This window comes from Urocitellus parryii, chromosome 3 (assembly GCF_045843805.1).
Source record: "Urocitellus parryii isolate mUroPar1 chromosome 3, mUroPar1.hap1, whole genome shotgun sequence".
Lineage (NCBI taxonomy): Eukaryota > Metazoa > Chordata > Mammalia > Rodentia > Sciuridae > Urocitellus > Urocitellus parryii.
Window position 1 is genome coordinate 23,537,187 of NC_135533.1, and position 20,937 is coordinate 23,558,123.

At 40.7% G+C, this 20,937-nt stretch overlaps 2 protein-coding genes across 3 annotated transcripts in view; both read right to left on the bottom strand.

Annotated features, from left to right (window-relative positions):
• Strip2 (striatin interacting protein 2) overlaps window positions 1–9,216 on the bottom strand; it is a 44,507-nt gene extending 35,291 nt beyond the window's left edge. Inside the window, exons 1-2 of the mRNA XM_026392800.2 lie at window positions 9,043–9,216; window positions 3,855–3,924 (exon numbers count right to left, since the gene is read on the bottom strand). Coding sequence (XP_026248585.2) covers window positions 3,855–3,924; window positions 9,043–9,183 — 211 coding nt within the window. The 5' untranslated portion in view covers window positions 9,184–9,216. The remainder of the gene's footprint in view (window positions 1–3,854; window positions 3,925–9,042) is intronic.
• Window positions 9,217–13,624: 4,408 nt separating this feature from the next.
• Ahcyl2 (adenosylhomocysteinase like 2) overlaps window positions 13,625–20,937 on the bottom strand; it is a 184,836-nt gene continuing 177,523 nt past the window's right edge. For both annotated transcript variants that reach the window (XM_026392799.2, XM_026392798.2), the window contains exons 14-17: window positions 18,522–18,590; window positions 18,321–18,399; window positions 16,969–17,089; window positions 13,625–16,615 (exon numbers count right to left, since the gene is read on the bottom strand). In XM_026392799.2, coding sequence (XP_026248584.1) covers window positions 16,609–16,615; window positions 16,969–17,089; window positions 18,321–18,399; window positions 18,522–18,590 — 276 coding nt within the window. In that variant the 3' untranslated portion in view covers window positions 13,625–16,608. The remainder of the gene's footprint in view (window positions 16,616–16,968; window positions 17,090–18,320; window positions 18,400–18,521; window positions 18,591–20,937) is intronic.

A 20,937-nucleotide genomic window follows, 5' to 3' on the forward strand; every position in this document is an offset into this window, starting at 1 on the left:
GCTGCAGCAGAGAAGGCAGCCTTCGACATTTGGTGAGGACCAGGAGGAGGATTGGAGCACAGAAGGTTTAAAGTCAACCCTCCTGTTTCTTAGGGCCGTCACCCATTCTACTTTGTCAACTCAGAATGGAACTATCCTATCTCTACAGAAGAGAAAGGCAATACAACTCCTGAAATTTAGTGGCAAGAGCCTTGTGTTGTTCAGGAAGCCAGCACAAGGACTGAAAAAATACCTGCTGATTGCTCTTCAGGGTTGGAGGCAGTTCACTCTCCCTGCTGTGTTTCCTTGAAAGGTATAAAAGTTTAGGTTTCTGTCCATAGCCACCTGGGCAGCAAACCATGTAGAAAGCAGTTATGGTTGCCAAAGGGCTGATTATGCTCAGGAAAACCTAATTTAACTAACAGTAGTCTCTAATATAAAATGCAGAAAGCTTGAGAATAAAAATGTTCATTCCTATAAATACACAAATTCTAGAACATTCTACCTGTACCCTTGTCTTATAGAAGATAAAGAACTGAAATTTTAAAAATCAATAGGTGATTAACAAGAGTTCCTTAAAATCTCTATTCCCCACTCCCCTGTCAGAGATAATTACAAAAAAGAGAAATTCCTTTATATTTCAGTCAGCTGTCTAATGAGAAACCCCTTGTCAGAGCTTCTGAGTCCCAAGTTCCAGAATCTGGGAGTGACTAGAAGCAAATCTCATCTCTGAATCTTAAATAGTTTAGTCATTAGTGGAGAATGTGGATATTATATATCTTATATATTTTTTGAACCAGGGTCTCACTAAGTTGCTCAGGCTGGTCTTGAAACTCTGGGCTCAAATGGTCCCCCTGCCTCAGCTTTCCAAGTAGTTGGGACTACAGGCAGGTGTAGGCAGGCAAAGATTTCACTGTGACTTTCTTTCTTTTTTTTTTTTGCGGTGCTGGGGATTGAATTTACACAAGTTCTCTACCATTGAGCTACACCCCAGCCACTATTTTTTTTTATGAGTCAGAAATGTGAACAAGGCTTGTCCATGGCCATACCACCCTGAATATGCCCAATCTCATTTGATCTTGGAAGCTAAGGAGAATTGGACTTGGTTAGTACTTGAATAGGAGAAAAATAAGCAAAAGCTCTTAGGAACTGGGCTTTGATTTTTAAAGTTCTTATTTTTTAAGTTTTAGATCTCAAGATTTCATATACAGATAAGTAAAAACACATTTAAGACACCTGTGTATCTTCTACCCAGATTAAACAAATGTTAATTTGCTATATTTGCTTCAGACTGTTCCCCAGTCTTTTATTCCCTTCTCTAGAAGTAATCACTATAATGAAATTGGTGTGTATCCTTCACATGTATACTTTTTAAAAAAATTTTTTTAGATGTTGATAGACCTTCATTTTATTTATTTATATGCGGTGCTGAGAACTGAACCCAGTGCACACACATGCCAGGCAAGTGCACTGCTGCTGAGCCACAGCCACAGCCCCTCACATCTCCACTTTTATACTTTTACTACACATGTGTATATCTGTAAACATCATATGATATTGTTTTGTTTGAAAAGATTTTATCTAGTGGCACACACCTGTAATCCCAGTAACTCAAGAGGTTGAGGCAGAAGGATAGTAAGTTTGAGTCCAGCCTAGGCAATTTCATGAGACCTTGACTCAAAATAAAAAATAAAAAAGGTTGGGGATGGAGCTCAGTGGTAGAGTACCCCTGAGTTCAAACCCAAGTACAAAAATGTTTTTATCTAAAACAGTATCATATTGTATAAATTGTGCTGTCACTGCTTTCCACCAACTTTTGTTTTTAGCGTTTATTGATATAGAAGCATGTTGATACAGATCAACTATATTAATGGCTACAGTGTAGACTGCTGCCCATGCTGAACTAAAGTCACTTGTGTGAATTTGGGGTGATGCAAAATACCACACAGACACAGAATACCTTTTATAAGCTTCAGGACGGCTTTCCCTGGCTCCCGGCCTCAGGCTCCCCAAAAAGGGGGGCAAGAGAAGATCATGAGAGGCTAATGAGAGAGAGAGAGCAGTTCGGAAGTGGGCTTTTATTTGAGAGGAAGCTGTTTCTTAGGACATTCTATCCTAAGAAGGCAGAAGGGGTAGGATTACAAAGGAACAGGTGAGGGTAACTTAACCCCACGAGGTAACGCCTACTCCTGAGCAGAGGTAAAACCCAAGTTATTGTGGGGTGCAATAATTGTTCAGTATCTCTTGCTCAGGATTTAAGGGTATTTATTTCCAGAGCGGCTCCTGACAAGTAGACTATAACACTGATATACTATAGTTTATCCATTCCCCTACTGATGGGTATTTTAGATTGATTTAAATTTTTCAGAATTATAAACAAGACTGTAATAAACATCTTTGTACATTTTTTTGTGCCCAAGTGTAAGGTTCTTTAGAATATATATTTAATATATATCTAATAGAATTACTGGGTCATAATAGGTTTTATATTTTCAATTTTATTAGATATGACTTGTATGCAGCTGTAAACAACACATTATATTGTTCTGTTTGAAAATATTTTATCTAAGTAAGCATGGTGGTACATGCCTGTAATCCCATTGGTTCAGAAGGCTGGGGCAGGAGGATAGTAAGTTCAAGTCCAATTGCCTTCCAACTTTATATTTAGCTTCCCCATACTGCTATACGTAGCAGTGCAGAAAAATGCTCATTTCTTTGCATCCTCACCAACCTTAGGCTTTTAAGTTTTGCAATATGAATACTGTGAAGTTATATCTCATTATTTTGCCTTTCCCCATTTACTAATAAAGCTGAACATCTTTTCATATGTTTGTTTATTTTTATGGTGCTGGGGACTGATTGCATGCTAGGAAAACACTGAATTACACCCCAGATACTCATATAATTACTGACCATTTAGTTTTTTCTTCTATGAATTCATATTCATATTCTTTGTTCACTTCTCTACTGGGTTGTTCATCACTTCTTTGGCCATCCCTCTCTCTCTAATATACATACATACATATAAACATACATATTCTGGATTTGAATCCATTGTTCATTATTAAGCTTAGCTCTCTATTTCTCTGTCACTCATGACAAAATTTATTCCCTGTGCTTATTCACAGAAACTTCTTTTAAAATGTTTGTCTTTTAACTCTGAAAAAGTATGTTTCAAAGTCTCACTTCCATGTGACAGAATATTAACTTCTGTACAATCTTCACTGAAGCTTGTTTATTAATAACTAACATTCATAACATGTGTAACACTGAGGCCCTTAATGTGAGGTCACGTTTACCCTAAGCTAAAAATCCAGACAGAGATGCAGCCCAAAATGAAAGAAGAATGGGATCACTTAACTCCAACTCACAAACATTCAAAGGCAGAGCTCTGCTGTGATGGATGCAGGTGACATGTCTAGTCTTGCTCAGCTGGCCAGTTGTCTAGAGTTTTCTGTAGACATTGCTGAGATTTTCATGAGGGGCAGGTATTAATGGAAGGGAGAAAGATGGAGGTTAGAGAAGATTAAGAGAAACAGAGAGAGAGATTAAGGGATAAAGAGAGGGTAGCAGAAAGAATGGGCATGCAAAGACATGAAGAGAGCGAAGTTGATGGGAAGAAGGTGGAGAAAAAACTGATTTGAAAATGTACCAAAACAAATAAATAAGGGTGAGCAGAAAGAGCACTATAGCTAAAGAGAATTCACAAAAGACAATATGAAAACAAACACAGAGATAATTACCACTAGAGAATGGAGAGGAAAAGCAATGTGGAGAAGAGCCTTGCTGAGACCAGAGAAGCTGCCAGAGATCACAGGCACCTTCCTCTCCTCCTGGTTACTGTTCCACTTCCTAGTGACCCATATATTTCATACCTGACAACTCTGCTGCATGCCCATCTGCATCTCCATATTCAAACTCCAGAGTGGGGCAGTCCACGGAACCCTGTAATGGAAAATTTTTTCTGGTAACTAAGGTAACTTGGGGAAAGGATTTGCAAAGGGAAATTTATACCTTCATTTCACCTTCTTCCCCTGTTGGAGGCCAAGGTTAGATCAGGGAATCAATTACAAAGTCCCATTTGGCCCTTTCACCTGAGAAGTTCATTTTTCTAAGCTAAAACTTGAGGCTTGGTATAAAAAGGGATGAGGGTCCTTACATAAAAATCAGAAAGTGGTAAAGGACATGATTTGTTAGCAGAAATGAAAGCTACAACCCATACCCTTATCTAATCTACATAAACATGGACCAGAGGGGCATCTAACTGATACCTTAAAAAATGAGATGGACATCTTATTAGAGAACAAGAAATGGATCCTAGCCTTATTTCTGTCATTAACCCCCTGTATGATTTGGGGCATGTCTCATACTGTGGATCACAGGTCCTCATTTACAAAGAGTTTTTTCAGCCCTAATATTCCACAACTTAAGGTTGTCAAATGGGGTACCATTTCCACTCCAAGTTGAGTTAAAGGCTTAATTTCCTATGATGTTGCATATATAACCATATTAAAAATACTTTTAATATAATCCTACCACTTTAATACTGAGGGTATTTTCTTCAAGTATACTTTTACACAACTTTAAAATTTTGAATTTTAGCTGCCACAAACTATGTGATCATGGGCAAGTTAATCTCTCTGTGCCGCAGTGTGGTATAAAAAATATATTTCATCTTTGCCCTTGGTTCTTGGCACAGAGCTCCTAATAACTTTAGAACTTCTTGATAGGACTGTCTGTTATTCATAATGAGCCCCTGTCAACCATATCAGAAATTATGCTAATGAGGTGATTCATGGAGGGTCCTTAGATAGTTTCAAGGCAGGAATTGGCCCTGCCAGAAAAACCAAGTGTGTGTTTTGAAGATATAACTTGGTACCACCCCACCTGAGTTGTGGTGACTATAGACTGATTTCAGTCACATGGTCAATGGTTTAATCATGCCTAAGAAATGAAACTCCATATGAAAACCATGAAACAACTACTTGGGTGGCTTTTGGGTTGGTGAACAAATAAATGTGCTAGGAGTATGGCTCCCTAATAGAGGGCATAGATGCTCCATTCTACTTTAGGCTCATACCTTTCATTTGGCTGTTTCTAAGTTGTATCTTTTACTAAAAATTTGTAATCATAAGTATATGCATTCTGAGTTCTATGGTTATTCTACCCACTGGGGCTGGTATCTAAAGTGAGATTGAGAACTTAACATGTAGGGTATGAGATAACTCTAGGTAGTATCAGAATTGAACTGAAATGTAAGATATCCAGGTTGTGTCAGGGAATTGTTGGAAATTGATGTGCTCAGTTTTCTAATCTGTAAAATGAGAATAATAGGACTTACTTCACAGAGTTGACATAAGGACTAAATGAGTTATTAGGAAAGGCACTTAGCATAACACCTAGCATTTGGCAGCACAATGTAGGTGGTTACTCTACTTATAATTTTAATATTTTATTATAAGAGCATTCTTCTCATATTATTATGACAATTACTTTAAATAGTTACATACATGGATGGATATCTATTGGTTTACTTAATCAATTCTCCAATTTTGAACATAAAGTTATAATACTCTTACAATTTTTTTTAATACTTGGGATCTTTCCTAAGATTCTTATAAATTCTTATAATTCTTATAAAGGGAATTTTCAACTCTTATGGATATTTTTGTGGTTGTCTGTATACCACAAGATGTTTACTTACACTGCCAACAAAGCAAATCATGTAATCATGTTTAACTCTACTATAACAAAATTTCCAAGTTTTTTATTATGGGCACTATATATATATATATATATATATATATATATATATATATATATATATAATATATATATGCAATATCTTTATTTTATTTATTTATTTTTATGTGGTGCTGAGGATCAAACCCAGTGCCTCACGCATGTGAGGCAAGTGCTCAACCATAAGCTACAACCCAAAATATTTTATTCTTATTCTGGTAAGGAGGAACTTAAAAAGCTTAATAATCCAAAAATGGGAAGAACACAACCTCAGAATAAAGTGGTTTCATTAAAAACAGTGTTTTCAGAAAATAATAAATATAATTTATATCTTGTGCTAACATACAAGAACTGGAATAAAAATTTACCCTTACTATATGAGATGAACTGATGTTTTCTATTATCCTATTCCTCAAAAAAATAAAAAAATAAAAAGTTGGTCCCATTTATAGGTTGTCCCCTACAGTTTGAAAACCACTGTTTTAAAATTTTAAATTGCATACATCCTTTGAATTCAATAGAGAGGTTAAATTTTAGAAAAACTCACTTTGTTGCCCTTAATTTTCCCACACAACATTTAAAACTTTGTCAAGGACCTTAGGAACCAATAAACAAGAAGATCTGGCTAAAAGAAGTGTAAGAGTGAAATCTTTTTCTTTTTTCCTTCCTTTCTTTCTTCCTTTCTTACCTCTTCTCTTCATGGTACTGGGGATGGGTGGGGGCAAAACCTATTATGAATCTTCTTTTTACAGCAGGGGGTGGTTTACAGGGGTTTGAACTCAGGGACACTCAACCACTGAGCCACATCCCCATCCCTATTTTGCATTTTATTCAGAGACAGGATCTCACTGAGTTGCTTGGCGCCTTGCTTTTGCTGAGTCTGGCTTTGAACTTGAAATCCTCCAGTCTCAGCCTTCTAAGCCACTGGGATTACAGGCGTGCACCACTGAACCCAGCTATGAATCTTCTTATTAAGCAAATAATTATTCTCTAACTTCCTTTTTTAGTGCATGAGATGTTCATGTACCTTTAAGGCTTTGGAAGAGGGTGGGTCAACAGTGCCCCCTGTACCAACAGTAATTCTCTTCTAGTAATTATCTACAAACCCTAGAGAAAAAAGAAAATAATTTCCTCTAAGGATTGTCTTCCACAGGACAGCAAAGAGAAGGAAAAAAAAAAAAGAGAGAGAGAGCAGATCTGGCTTCTGGGTATTGTAGTGACAGGGGATGTACTGACAGGTACATCCTGCTGCAGTGCAAGGTGGAGGAAAGCTAATCTTTCCAGCTAGGCTTTTGGCAGGCATTGAACCCAGATAGAGATGATCACTGCAGTTGTTCATTTCCAGGCACGAAGAATACAGCTGCAGACAATAAGCAGGTAAACTGTAGTGCAAGTGGAAAGCTCTGAGTCTCCAGACACCAAGCTCATTGGCAAAAGCAAAGTACTATCAGAGCCTTTTCCTGAAGGACAACTTGATAATTGGAACATGCCTCCTACTTCAGAAGAGATTAGGGGTAGGGAGTGTTTTTGAATTCTCTCATAGACTATATCACTCTAAAATTATTTTGTTTGCTGATTGTCAGCCTCCTTCCCCCACTTTCTAGTTAACTGCACAAGGGCAAAGACCTTTCTTGTTCCCTGATGTATCCCTGGAAACTAAAACAGTGCCTGACATATCAAAAGGCCTCAATAACTTTGTGAGACTGAGAACTTAACATGTAGGTTCTGAATTAACAATGTATTGCTGAATTAATAAATAATTCATCCCCTACCAATTTTTTTTTTTTTTTTTTTTTTTTAGCAATTTTGCAGGGGAAGGAAGCACACCAGATCCCTCAGGAGGGAGATGATGTAGATATGATCCAGAAGACAAAAGGGCCGAGCTCTCGCTTATATGAGATGGTGACTTTGGGCGGGTCTTTTCACCTCCTCTACCTCTATCTTTTAAAAAGCAAGGGTTGGAAGTTTAAGTGGTAGAGCACATACTTAGCATTTTCTAGGTGCTGGGGAGGGAGGGGAAACATAATGAAAAGGAAGATAACAATTCCTATGTGGCTTGTGTCTGATCAGGAAGCATACCTGAAATCACTTGGGAAGCTGTGAAATACTATCCAGTGATAAACTGTGGACTGGAACACCAAGACCTAGCTTTTAGTACCAGCTCTGATGATAATGTTGATGATGATGATAGTAATATAGTTAAGAGCTACTATGTTACTGACCAATTAATTACATGAATTGTGTGAACATTTTAGATTCAATCATCTCATTTTGACTTTATCACAATCTTCTGCGGTAGGGAGCTAACCCCATTTCACAGATGAAGAAACTGGAGCTCAGAGAGGTTTGGTAATTTACCAAAAGCCACATAGACAGCAAAAGGTAGTGTGGAATTCAAAACCTGGTTTGACCAACCAAGAAGCTTGGTGTTCTTAACCACTCACTATGCCAGATGTCTGATCTTGGACAAGTTAGTTCTTTCTCTTTTACTCTGTAAATGAAAGGGATAGACCAGTTGATACCGAAAGATTCTTCCACCTCTGACAGTTTCTGATCTATTCTCCTGATCCCTGCTCAGATCCAATTCTACTCTTGGATAGTTGATGAAAACTGGCTGGGTGAGGGTGTGGAGGAGTGATAATAATTCAGTCCTTTCGTCGTCCTAGTTAGGATTTCTTTTTTAGAAGAGGAGGAAGAGACCCAAATATTCATACTCCTAGCTGTGTCTAGTTCCATTCAAACAGCCCCAACCTGAATCCTGTCTCATTTAACCCTTACGGGCAGAGGGGCCCGATGTCCGCAAGTGCTCCCCACACCCAGGGGGGTAGGTGGTGGCAGGAGACCCGCGGCCAACGTAGACCATCCTGGGAGCCCATCGCAGGTACCCCGGAGTGGGAAAGGGGCCACGCACTCGTCGACCTTCCCTCCCGCAGCCAGCTATGGCCTCCCACCCCTGAGGTTGGCCCCTTAACCTCTCTGCGTCTTTCCCTCCCCTGTAAAACCGGATCCGAATTCTTGCTTCCTGGGACGAACAAGTGAGATTAATATTTGAAAAGTATCTGGTACGCTCACTACCGCGCTGCGTCTTGGTGCCAGAGGGGGCAGGGGAGGCCAGAGGGCTGGGGGCAAGCCCCACAGCCAGACGTGCGAAGGGTCGCGCGGCAAAACCAAGTCCCGCTGCGGTGGACCCTGCAGGCACCGGCTCCAGGAGGGCCGCCCGCGAGCGCCGGGGGCTCCCGGGCGGAGGCTGAATCACCTCAGCCGCCGCTTCCCGCCTTCAGGCGTCTCACAGCCCCAACCAAGGTTCTCCGAACTCCTCACCTCCGACTCCCGCCGCTGGCTGCGGAACGCCTCCCGGCCCTTGGGTGCCGCCGGCTTCCCTTTGCCGCCGCCGTTGCCGTTGCCGTTGCCATTGCCATTGGTGGGCGGTCCCCCGGCCCCGGGCACCGCAGGGTCCTCCATGCCGCAGGTCAGCGGCGCGCCTCAGCGATCTCTGCCCGGGGCGACCCCGCCGCCGCGCGCCCCGAGCCGGGCCCTGCCTCTCCGCCACTATTGGCTGTGACCTCTCCCAGAGGCCCCACCCCGCTGCGCGATTGGCTGCTGGGCCGGTCGGAGCGGGACTTGGAGGAGGTGGGGGCTCTTTCAAGGAATATTTTCCTCCCTACCCCCCCTTTTCTTTTCTTTCGTTCTTTTTTCTTTTTTTCTTTCTCTTTAATTCCTGCAGCGTTGCTGGTGCCTCGACACTCTTAGGTGGCTCCCCGCTCCACCTCCCTCCCTCCACGGGTCCTTGATCTTAAGGCGGTTTACGTCTTCGCTTCTCGCTTGGTGTCTCTGAGCGCTCTCCCCTTCCAAACAGACATTTTCCGGGAGCTCTAGTCACCGCTCCCTGCCCCACTGCGTCTGCATTTCCCTATTATCACACCCCAGATCCCCAAATCCTGGCTGCTGCATACGTCCCATATTCCGCTTAGCCGCAGGGGAAGGTTGGCACCGCCGGTGGAAGAACTCGCTCTCTAGGGAAGCTTTCTGAAGAGAACGCATCCCTCCCAGAATGAAGGCTGGCTAGGGGACTGAGGGTTGAGAGTAGGATTGGTGCTTTGAGGGCTGCTCCTGGTCATCTCCCTTCTCTGCTGTACGGGCACCTTACTCATAGTGTGAATAGACAGCAAGCCCTTCATCCTTTCCTTCCTTTTCTTAGAAGATCCTTCCTAGGGGCTCAGAGTTACTAGGGGCAATTGAAGGTTGTGTGGTTTTCCATCTCCTGAATTTATCCAAAAAACAGCTTGTGGCAAATATTTTTGGCAGCTCTGACTTGGTAATGGACTCCAAACAAGCACACTGAAGGGAATGGGTGGAACCAGACCACTATCCACAGCCCAGTTCCTGTAGGAAAGGATTTGGGGACTTGTTGAACTGTGCTTGATGCCAGGCAGGCATTACACTAGGCACTTTACAGGTATCAGTCATGCCTCTGACAGGTTATGCTCACGAATCAATTATTATTGATGAGGAAACAAGTACTCACAGAGTACTCCTTGCGGGCAGTTCCCAATGTATCATATTGTATCTTGTCTGTGTCCTGCCTATGTTGTTCTCTGAAGGAAGCTTTTGTTTTCTTGGTTGACTTCGGTTATTCCTTAAACATTCTAGTTATCACCCCCTTCTTCAGAAAGCCTTCTTTTTGACACTCCTCTTTGCCTTGATACAAATCTTAGCATTTCCCAAAGGAATTATTCCCCTTTTCCATATCTTAGGGATAATTCCAACCCTTTCTTGCCGTCTCTCTCCCTCATTCTTCCCTTTGCCAGTTGGTAGATGACAGATCACGGCAAGCATGTGAAAACACCGCTTGGAGATTTCTGGATTCCTTTCTATGATCCCCTACATCTCCTTACTGACCTCACCCATCTTCCCATTACTCTCCCATTCCCAAGACTGCCCCAACGTGAATATAAACTTCTTGTGAGTAGGGCCAAGTTTCATTCATTTTTGTAGGTTTAACACAGGATTTCACCACCTCTGTCCTATTGACATTTGGGGCTGAAAAAAAATATTATGAGAGATTGTCCCATGCATTGTAGGATTCATGGCCTCCCCTCAGTAGATGCCAGTAGCATTCTCTGTGACAACCAAAATTGCCTCTAGATACTGCAGATGTCCTGGGTAGTGAAATGGCCTATTGAGGTCTCCTAGTTTTCAGAATTGAGCTGATGTAAATTTCCAAGAAAGTCATTGGCTCAAGGCCTAAATTATTTGATTTTGAAATTTTTTTCAGAGAATAATTTTTAAACTCTTAAAAATTTATACTCTGCATTAAAATTCACAACCCACACCTAGCTCATCACTGCTTTAATTTGATAAACCTACCACAGCACAGCCCATTGAGTTTCTTACTAAAAAAGAATTCATTATCTACTGTTCTTTCTCCCAATATTTCTCCTAAGCAGTCATACCTCCAGGACAGATAGTCCCAGAACTTTATATTCTTTTGAGAGCCTACTAAATCAGTAGTATCCCCACCAGAGGCAGCAATCTCTACCAGTGGTCAGTTTTAAGGCTTTGCTCATTTTCCTGCCTATCCCTAGGGCAAAGAAATCTACTGGGAGCAGAAATGAGGATAGGCCTTCTATCTCCTCTGGCCTCTAGAGTCAGTTGCTGACCCTAGAGCTCCACCTGGCTTTACTTTCAGAGAAGGGATTTGAAAAATTGGTGCTGTGGAGATTGCAAAGGATGAACAGATATGACAGAACTTGTCATATATAGGAAGATATCCAGAAAAAAAACTGGAAGGAGTAACAAGAGTCCACAGATTAACTGAAAACTTGATACTATTGGCCACGGAATTGGCGTACAAATTTTCTTTTAGCTTGTATTTCAATGAAAGAATGACCGTCATCAATACCACTGACCACAGAGACACCCACAAATATACCTGGGAGATAATTAGTCAGGTCTGGTCTACATGTCTTTTCATATTGCAAGGATGGCCACAGTGTTGGGTTATTTTAAAACCTACACTACCAGCTGGGTGCAGTAGTGCATGCCTGTGATCCAGGCAACTTGGGAAGCTGAGTCAAGATGGTCGATCACAAGTTCCAAGACCAGCCTCAGCAATTTATTAAGGCCCTAAGCAATTAAGTAAGACCCTGTCCTTAAATAGACTGGGGATGTAGCTTGGTGGTAAAGCACCTTTGGATTCAATCCCTAATACCAAAAGAACAACAACAAAAAATCTCCCAAACCCTACACTACCAATTTCCCTTGTCCTGAAACTCAGGCTGCTGTCAGAGGTTCAGAGGTATAGATTAGGTATAGTTACCAGTCACAAGGATCAAACATACCTTCTTCCCATTTAAGCGCTCTAATCCATGGAGTCAAATACTTGGTTAAGTAGATAGCACTTGGCATTGAGACAACTTTAAATTGTCTTAAATAAGATGCAGGGTGATTTAAAGTACCTTGTTTTTTAGGGTATTAGGCAGCCAGGATAATACAGTAGAAAAAGGATAGAACACCCTCTTTTCCGAAGAAAGGGCATGTGTGGGTGTAATAATTCAACAGAGTCTGTAGGGCCCTAAAATGAGAAAGGGAATTAATGTTTATGCACTAAGAAGTATGTGCCAGGTTTCGTAAGCAGTACTTTTTACACAACAGGTCATTAAATCTTTATCCTAAGAGATATGCATTATGTATTTTACAGGCAAGAAAACTAGAGCTTTGATTAGGTATATTATTTGGCCAACTTACACAACCTGTAAATGGCAGAGCTGGAATTCAAACCCAAATTAATCTGATTCAAAGTCCAAGCTCCTCTCCACAATACTGTGAGGTAAAGAAACTTGCCCAGCAGTGGGCAGCCAGGCTGACCCTGTGAGTCTGAAACTAAGACCCAAGTTTCCATTCTTCACAAAGGAGGTGTCAAGCCCTGCTGGAAGGGAACAAATCCTGCCAGTTGACTCACAGGCCTCATTACATGCTGCTAGCAGCATTCTCCTCTTAACTGGAATGGCACAAGCTTCCACTACCAACTGCCCCAAATATTTTAACCCAATGGCCCTTAGTTTAAATAAATGGAAGTCAAAGAGGCAGAAGATTCTGATAGGGAGGAAAACACCTTGGATATAGTCATAGAATTAGTTTAGGTTGTCAATTAAAGGAGATGGCTACCCTGGTAGTTGGGAAAAATCAGGTGAATGGATTCATCCTCCAGGTTACCTGGGTTAGAATAAAACCTCCATGGGCTGGGGATGTGGCTCAAGCGGTAATGCGCTCGCCTGGCATGCGTGCGGCCTGGGTTCCATCCTCAGCACCACATACAAAACAAAGATGTTGTGTCCACCGATAACTAAAAAATAAATATTAAAATTCTCTCTCTTTAAAAAAAAAATGTTGTGTCTACCGAAAAAACTAAAAAATAAATATTAAAAAGTTCTCTTTTTAAAACAAAACAAAACAAAAAAATCCTCCATGATTCATTTTGCTCTTCCCTTTGGCTGGTTGTAACTAGGTCCTGAGTATCTGGATCCTTTGGTCCCAAACTGTGGGGATATTAACTTTCTGTACTCTCTAGTTAAAGGTAGGGCATAGAGGGCTTGAAGGACCTAGAACCATCCTTTAGTTTCTCTACCTTGATAAGACTATAGCCTCAATTCCCCAGGGTAGTGGTTCTGACAAGGCACCTTTTTTACAAACATAGCCAGGATGTGGTGGTGGGAGAGAGGAGAAGCTATTAATGGAGGCCCAGCATGGAATAAGGGTTTCAAGGTATAATTAACTCTAACACACCAGTAGTAACTGCTTTGGTTTTTCACATCCTTGCCCTATAGCAGACTTGCTAGCTCATTGCCCAGAGTCTTCATTTCTGAATTCCTAGTTAACAGAAGGAATCTTCTCAAGACAAGAATCCATTTTAAGAATATTTTATTTGTCTTTTGAGATTACATAATCATTATTGCTGATCTAATACAATCACTTAGACATAAAGATTTCCAAGAGCTTCTCAGAAATGGCGATCCTTAGAAGTTTTTGTTCCTTTTAATAAAATGATAGTGAGAACTAGATGATTATTTTTTTATATATGTATATATAGTTTAGGACTTGTCCACATATAATTTGCTGGTGTTGCCTATTTTCTTTCCATAATTTTCCTTTATTAAAAAAGCTTAATGCAACAATGCATTTTGATTCTTTTTAAACCATGACAAAGTTAATTTTGAGATAACCACAGGAGCAGCAATTTCAGATCTGTTCAGATAAAAGCCAAGCAGCAAAAAAGCTTTGCAGGAGTGTGTGGCCACAGAGAGCCATGCTCACTTAGGAAGGTAGGATGGGGAGTTGGGAGGGCATAGGGAAGGTAGACTAGATGCATTTTTTTCTCAGTGAGAAAAAAAGGAAATTGAATATTTCCATTAAGAAGGCAAAAAGACCTTGAAACTAGCATGAATTCATTGAAGATAAAATGGTATGTATCCCCACAGGCCAGGGTCACATACAAAGAGATAATCGGCCTTCTTTCCCATGCCTCCTGATACCTAGGATGCATCTAAGATGAGAGGCTGGAGGAAAGAAGACATATTTGCTCTGATTCCAAGGGTAGAGGGAATAATGATCAGATTCCAACATTAATAAACAATCCAAATAGGAGGCCTGGGACTCCTTCTTTTTAATGGTTGATGAAACAGGGTCCCCAGAGACAGAGGAAGGGAGGTCATCTGAAACTCAGAGGCAAATAGCTCACCATGGGCAGCAACACTGACAACCTAACTTAGAAGCCCATGTGGCTCCTCTTCTATTTTGGAGTGAGTGTCTTCACTATTGTGAGGCAGAGTGTTAAAAGTACCAGCACATAGTAAGCTCCAGAGGTAGCAAGGCTTTGCTGAGAAACAGCAGGTTATGATTTTTGGTCTAAGAACATAATTGGCAAGAGTCCAGATATCTGTCTAATGGAATCTGCTGGACATAGATGAGGTAAGATTTGAATCTTTTGGTAAAGAGATCCAATTAATACAACCATCAGAACTGGGCAGGCAAAAGAACTTAATAGTCTAGCAGAAGTTTCAGCATTTATAGTCTTCCTTATAAATTAGAATATAGTCACGTATGTGGCACTTTCCCAATAGTGCTAAGAAATGGCCTCTGAAGAACCAGACTCAATGGGCTGAGTCTATATCTATATTTTATTTAATGGCGCAAATAGCCATCTACCAAGTTATACCTCCGTATCTCCAGAAGAAAGGACATTTCCAGACTAGCTCTAAGGGTATATGTGAAGACCAGGGGAAGTTGAACAGGGTGGAGATAGAGGGTGGTCAGGATGGGAAGGTTTTAGTAACTCTGGATGGTCTGGTATTTCCTTGAGTCACCTTGGTCTTGAGACTTTTGAGGCAGACCATCGTAAGGAAAAAATGGGAAACAAACATGAGAGCATTAAATAGGGTTGGCTGAGGGAAGAGAGACTTATTTAATTCAAGATTCCTAGAGTCATTCCAGATTTCAATCCTTAGAACTAATGTGGTCCCAATGGAAACCTTAAAGTCAACAAGTTAGCCTCTAAAAGGAATTCAGCTTTTGGGTGGGATATAAAATTCCATGTTGCTTGCATTACTAATATTTTTTATAATGCTGGAGTTACTCAAGAAATGAACTCTGAAACAGAAATCTTAAAAAGGTCAGAACACAAAGATATGCCAGCTGAACAAAGACCACTGATCAAATTGTAGTTGGTTTTACCATGGCAATGGCCAAAGGGATAAATGAATGATGAGGTTCAAGCTAGTCAAACTAGCTTTGGTCATCTGGATACAGGTTATAGTGTCATCTCTACCCCTCAGCCAGTCAAGCTGCCAAGTCTTTTCTGGGAACAAACATACCTGCTTTTTAAGAGTGTCAAGTAGTGGGCCTAAAACACCTGCCCCATTTCGGAGGACTTAAACCTTTAAATCCCTGGGAAAGTATGCCCTTCCCTACTTGTTTCAGAAGTATTTTTAGATAATAACAAAAGTTTAAGCAAGCAGTGTTCCACAACAAGCCCTCCTTTTCTGAGACAGTGCCAATCTGAAGGGGTCTTCCTGGGAAAATATCCAGTAAAATGACAAGAAAACAAAACTATGGGTCCTGGTGGTACTGGCTCTCACTTACTGAGTAGAGTTTGATGGGGTTGGAAAGATGGTTTAAAAAAAAAAAAAGTCTGACAAACATCAGAGCCGTTGATGAGATCATGAAGGTACATCCCTCTTGGAACCAGAAAGCATCAAAATGGACATAAATATTCAAGAAGAAAGGAATGCTGGGTAAGGAAGGACACCCCAGTAGGCATAGTCACAGGCCCAGCTAAGTTCTTAATGCAGTTTGCCAAGGCCTTAACACTCCTTCCTGACTAGCCTTTTTATAGAGAAGGCAGTGATAGTGATGGTCAAGGCTGGGAACTCAGGTCACATTAAGTCAGTGGCTCCCAAAGGCCTTACCTGGGGAAGGGCCAAAGCTAAGAAAGGCAGCTGCTAAAAATTTATTCCAGAAAACCCAGGGAACAGGAGGCCTGGAATCCCTGGACTAACTCCTGAGCCTGAACATGAGAAAAATGGCCATTGCTGAGGATTCAGAGTCAATGGGGAATGATGTGTATGATGCACTAGGAATGGGTCCCCCATTTCTTTCCTTCCTCAGTCTGTCCTCTGTAGCTCTCATGGCCCTCGGAGCAGTAACCACACTCTGGGCCAAGGCTACAGGCACAGGATTCTAGATTTTAATAAATAAATAACCTAACACACACGGTGAGCACGGCGGGCAGCTGATTGAAGGAGCAGCTTGCTAGGTCTTTCTTGGATAGTAGTGGAGAAAAGGCGTGGAGTTCTATTCCTTATAATGTCTTCTGGCTTGAGTTACAGGCACTTAATACCTGGAGGGAAATAAAAAAGATAAGACTGATTTTATCAGGTAGTGGGGGATGACAGAACAAGAAGAGCCTACTTAAGGTGTAACAGGGAGGCAGGGGCTTTTCTGGAGAGTATGGTGAGTGTAGATGATTGTGTTTTTTCTTCACACCAGTGAAAAAAGAACAGTATTTCTTGGGGAAGGGAAACACTAATGTATGCAGAAGATCTCAAAGAATCTCTTGCAGGTGACACTGAGGGGGTGGTGGGTTTATTCTGTATTCATGCAGATGTATGTGGTAGAGGAAAAGAAGACCAATTCCAGGGCAGGAAATTCTTCACTACACAGGATTCCCTGGTTTCTGGGAAGCCCAAGCACCTGTAGTAATTAGGCTTGAAGGGTCCATTCTTGTTGAGTCCCAGATACTTGGCCTGTTCATCTGTCAGTTCTGTCAGGTGGGCATCAAAGGTGGGCAGGTGTAGGCTTGCCACATACTCATCTGGAATAGACCACAGAAGCCCTGGTATGAGCATTCATGCCTCCTATCTGGCTGTCCTCCCTAAGTAGGGCCTGAAAAAGTTTTAAGATACCTTCTAATTCCTGAAGCCAAGTGAAAAAAACTTAACTTTTGCTCACTGACCCTCAATTCTAAGGAATGGCTGCTTTTTTTTTTAAGCCCAGTGCCTTTCAAAGTTGTAACATTTCTTCTTCTTTCAGCCTTCAACCTTTCCTTCTTCCCAGAGGGGTGAGAGAGAGATGAAAAAAGCAATAAGTCTTAGGGTCTAAAAGAAAAAAATGGGATAGTAGGAGGACTAAATAATGGGAGTCTACAACTTTAGTTCTGCCTTGGACTCTATTCTTTGGGTCACTCAAGGAGACTGGAAAGAAATAACTAAGAATACTATTAGACTGTTTGCTTTACTTTCAGTACTCTTCTGTCTTATGAGTTTTGGTTTATATTTTATTATCTGTACAATAAGTAAATATTCATAAATTATGAATAACACGATTTTATGTAATTTCTTAAGTATTTGGTCTTCTCAACTTTTTTATAATATATTCAGTCAGAACATGAACTGCTGTATTTCCTTTATATTCTTTTAATTGTCTATTAAAGGGAAAATATCCAATTTGTAACAGGTGCTAAAACAAAACCAGAAGTTGATATATTCTCTGATCTTTGCCTGAGGTATCTGTAAACACACTGGGTCAATTCAGGTGTTTAAGGCAGGCTTTTTAAAAATTTAGTAGAGTTTAATGTTACCTTTGTACCAAACACCCACATAAGTACACTCCTACCAAGAACCACTCATTCTCTTCCTTGATCTCAGGCAAGGGGGCTAGTTGTTGGAAGGTGTAGTATGAAAAGCAGGGGCTGTTTAGCAGCCTAGAATGGAATAAATCAGATGTCACATGGTGGAGATGATTCTCTTTTGAAGGGGGATATTTTTTAATCTCCGAGATTCTTATATACAAAATACTTTGAGAGATAAAAATCCTTAAAATTCACAGGCAGGTAACCTAAATCACAACAAAATGTCAAAACTCCGCTAGGGCAACCCATGTGGAAAATGGGATAAATCAACTGGGAGTGGAACCTAGGACTCCTAGCTACTACTTTATAAGATAAAGATTTTCCTACCCATAAGAAATTAATGCCCCAAGCTTCCTTTATTTAGCCTCTGACTCTGAACAAAAGTAAGAATGGGGAAAGAAGAGCATGTGCTTACCCATTTTCTTAGGCAACAGGTAGACATCCTGCTTATAGCGGCCCTCAGGAGCATTGTAAAGCTCTATCAAGGCGAGAGCCTAGAAGAGCAGAGAGATGGATGCTGATGTGCCATTCACAGCCATCTACCCTGTATAGAGTGAAACCCAGCTGGTCTAAGGACCCTTTTCAGCCCACTGCTATTCTACTCTGGAGGTCTCACCTGAGTAGTAGCAGTGATTGAGAGCACAAATGTAGGCACTGTGGAGCAGCTTAGGTTCAGTAGACGGCCCTAGTGGTCAAAGGTAAAGACACAAAGGGGTTAGGAATGTCACTGGCCTTTGAGGAGTGAGAGAAGAGAATGACTGCCATTTCCCAAACCTTTCCCTACTAACATTGGTGGACAAAAAGCAGGTGTTCAATACATACAAGTTACTTGACATCTATTTTATTTTTTAAGTGTTTTAAAATTTTTATATAAAATTTTTTAAAAAGAGAGAATGAGAGAGGGGGAGAGAGAGAGAGAGAATTTTAATATTTATTTTTTAGTTATCGGTGGACACAACATCTTTGTTTTGTATGTGGTGTTGAGGATCGAACCCGGGCCGCATGCATGCCAGGCAAGCGCGCTACCGTTTGAGTCACATCCCAAGCCCCCAAATTTTTATATAAAATATTTTTAACTGGTACATAAAAACTAAAATTAGCTGGGCATAGTGGCATAGGCCTGTAATCCCAGCAGCTTGGGAAGCTGAGGCAGGGGGATCAAAAGTTCAAAGCCAGCCTCAGTGGTTAAGTGTACCTGGGTTCAATCTCTGGTACAAAAACAAAACAAAAAACCCCCAAAATTGTATGTATTTATGGGATACCATGTGATGTTTAAATACACGTATCTACTATATAATGTTTAATTCAGGGTAAACATATCAATCACTTCAAACATTTTTCATTTCTTTATGGTGAAAACTTTCAAAATCCTTTCTTTTATGCTGGGAGTGGTGGCACGTGCCTGTAATCCCAGCTGCTTAGGAGGCTGAGGTAGGAGAATTGCAAATTCAAAGCCAGCCTCAGCAACTCAGCAAGGCCCTAAGCAATTTCACATTTTTTTTTTTTTTTTTTTTTTTAGAAAGAGTGAAAGAGAGAGAGTGAGAGAGAGAATTTTTTAATGTTTATTTTTTAGTTCTCGGATTAAACCCAGATGCACTTTAATACTGTACTACATTCCTAGTCCTTTTTATTTTTTATTTTGAGACAGGATCTCACTAAGTTACTTAAGACTTTGCTAAATTGGTACTGACCTTATGATCCTCCTGTCTCAGCCTCTCGAGTTGCTGGGATTACAGGTGTATATCACTGCACTAGGCAATAATGGTCATTCTAAACTAGAGTGATGTGATATCTCATTATGGTTTAAAATTACATTTCCCTGGGCTGTATATGTGGCTCAGCAATGGACCACTTGCCTAGTATGCACAAGACCCTGTGGTTCAATCCCTAGCACCACAAAAAAATAAAAAATTAAATTACATTTCCCTGATGATCACTGATATTGACCTTTTGTGCGTCTTTGAAGGTACTAACTAAATAATTTATGGAATTATGCAAAAAGGAGTAGGCACAGTCACATAATACTGCCAAGGAAGGGAATATTTCTCTTGGATTTTCCACACTCTATAGCAAAATCCGATCCTTCTGAGGAATGACATCTCTTTGAAAGACTGTCATAGACAATGATCTTGTCAGGTGGGGGTCTCTCCAGGTTGTGAAGAAAGATATCTATGAATTTAGGAAACTGATGATTTTTTGCTTCTTTCTCAGAATGGGTCTTATGAATTCAAGGGCAGCCTTGATTCTTTTTTTGTGTGTGTTTGTGGTGCTAGTGATGGAACCCATGGCCTCATGCATGATGGACAAGTGCTCTACTATTGAGCCACATCCCCAGATCACAGCCTTGAATTTTAAGTGTATAATTCAGGCAGAAGAGCTAGAACTGCCTCCATGCCACATTTCACTATTTTGTTTTCTAGGAAGCCTGACCATTCTTTTTGCTCAACAAAATAGCAAAAAACACCTGTGGTGCTTGATTTTGACAGCAAAATTATTAAATGGGACCTCCCAGGAAACTAAAAATAAGTTACCAGACAGTGGGCTATTAATGCCCATTTAACCAACCTGCCCATCCCTTATCCATACCCACTCTTTCCTTGTGAAGAAATAATCAGTCCTTGTATAAATGTCCTAAAATATTTGAGAAGGTGAGATGAGCTATGAAAAGAAGAAGAGAAAAGTAAGGATGCTCAAACTTAACTTTATGGGCCCCTAGATAAAAACAGGTTATCAGTTACATTTTCAAATTTATTTTCTTTAATATAAAAAAGAAAACTAACTGAAAATTAAAACCCAAGGAAAGTCGTATTATCCTTGTTATTTTGGTGTTTTTCCCTAAAGAGAAAGCAATAAGAATAGGGGTTATCATAGCAATCAGGATTCCTATGACTGGGGAAGAGAAGCCTTCAGGAAAGGAAAGAAAACACTGACATGAGAGGGAAGGCTATATGGAATGAAACTCAAGAAGAAACCAGGAGGGGGAAATATCAAGAACCAATATAGAGTTGAGTACCTACTACACATCTGGTTCA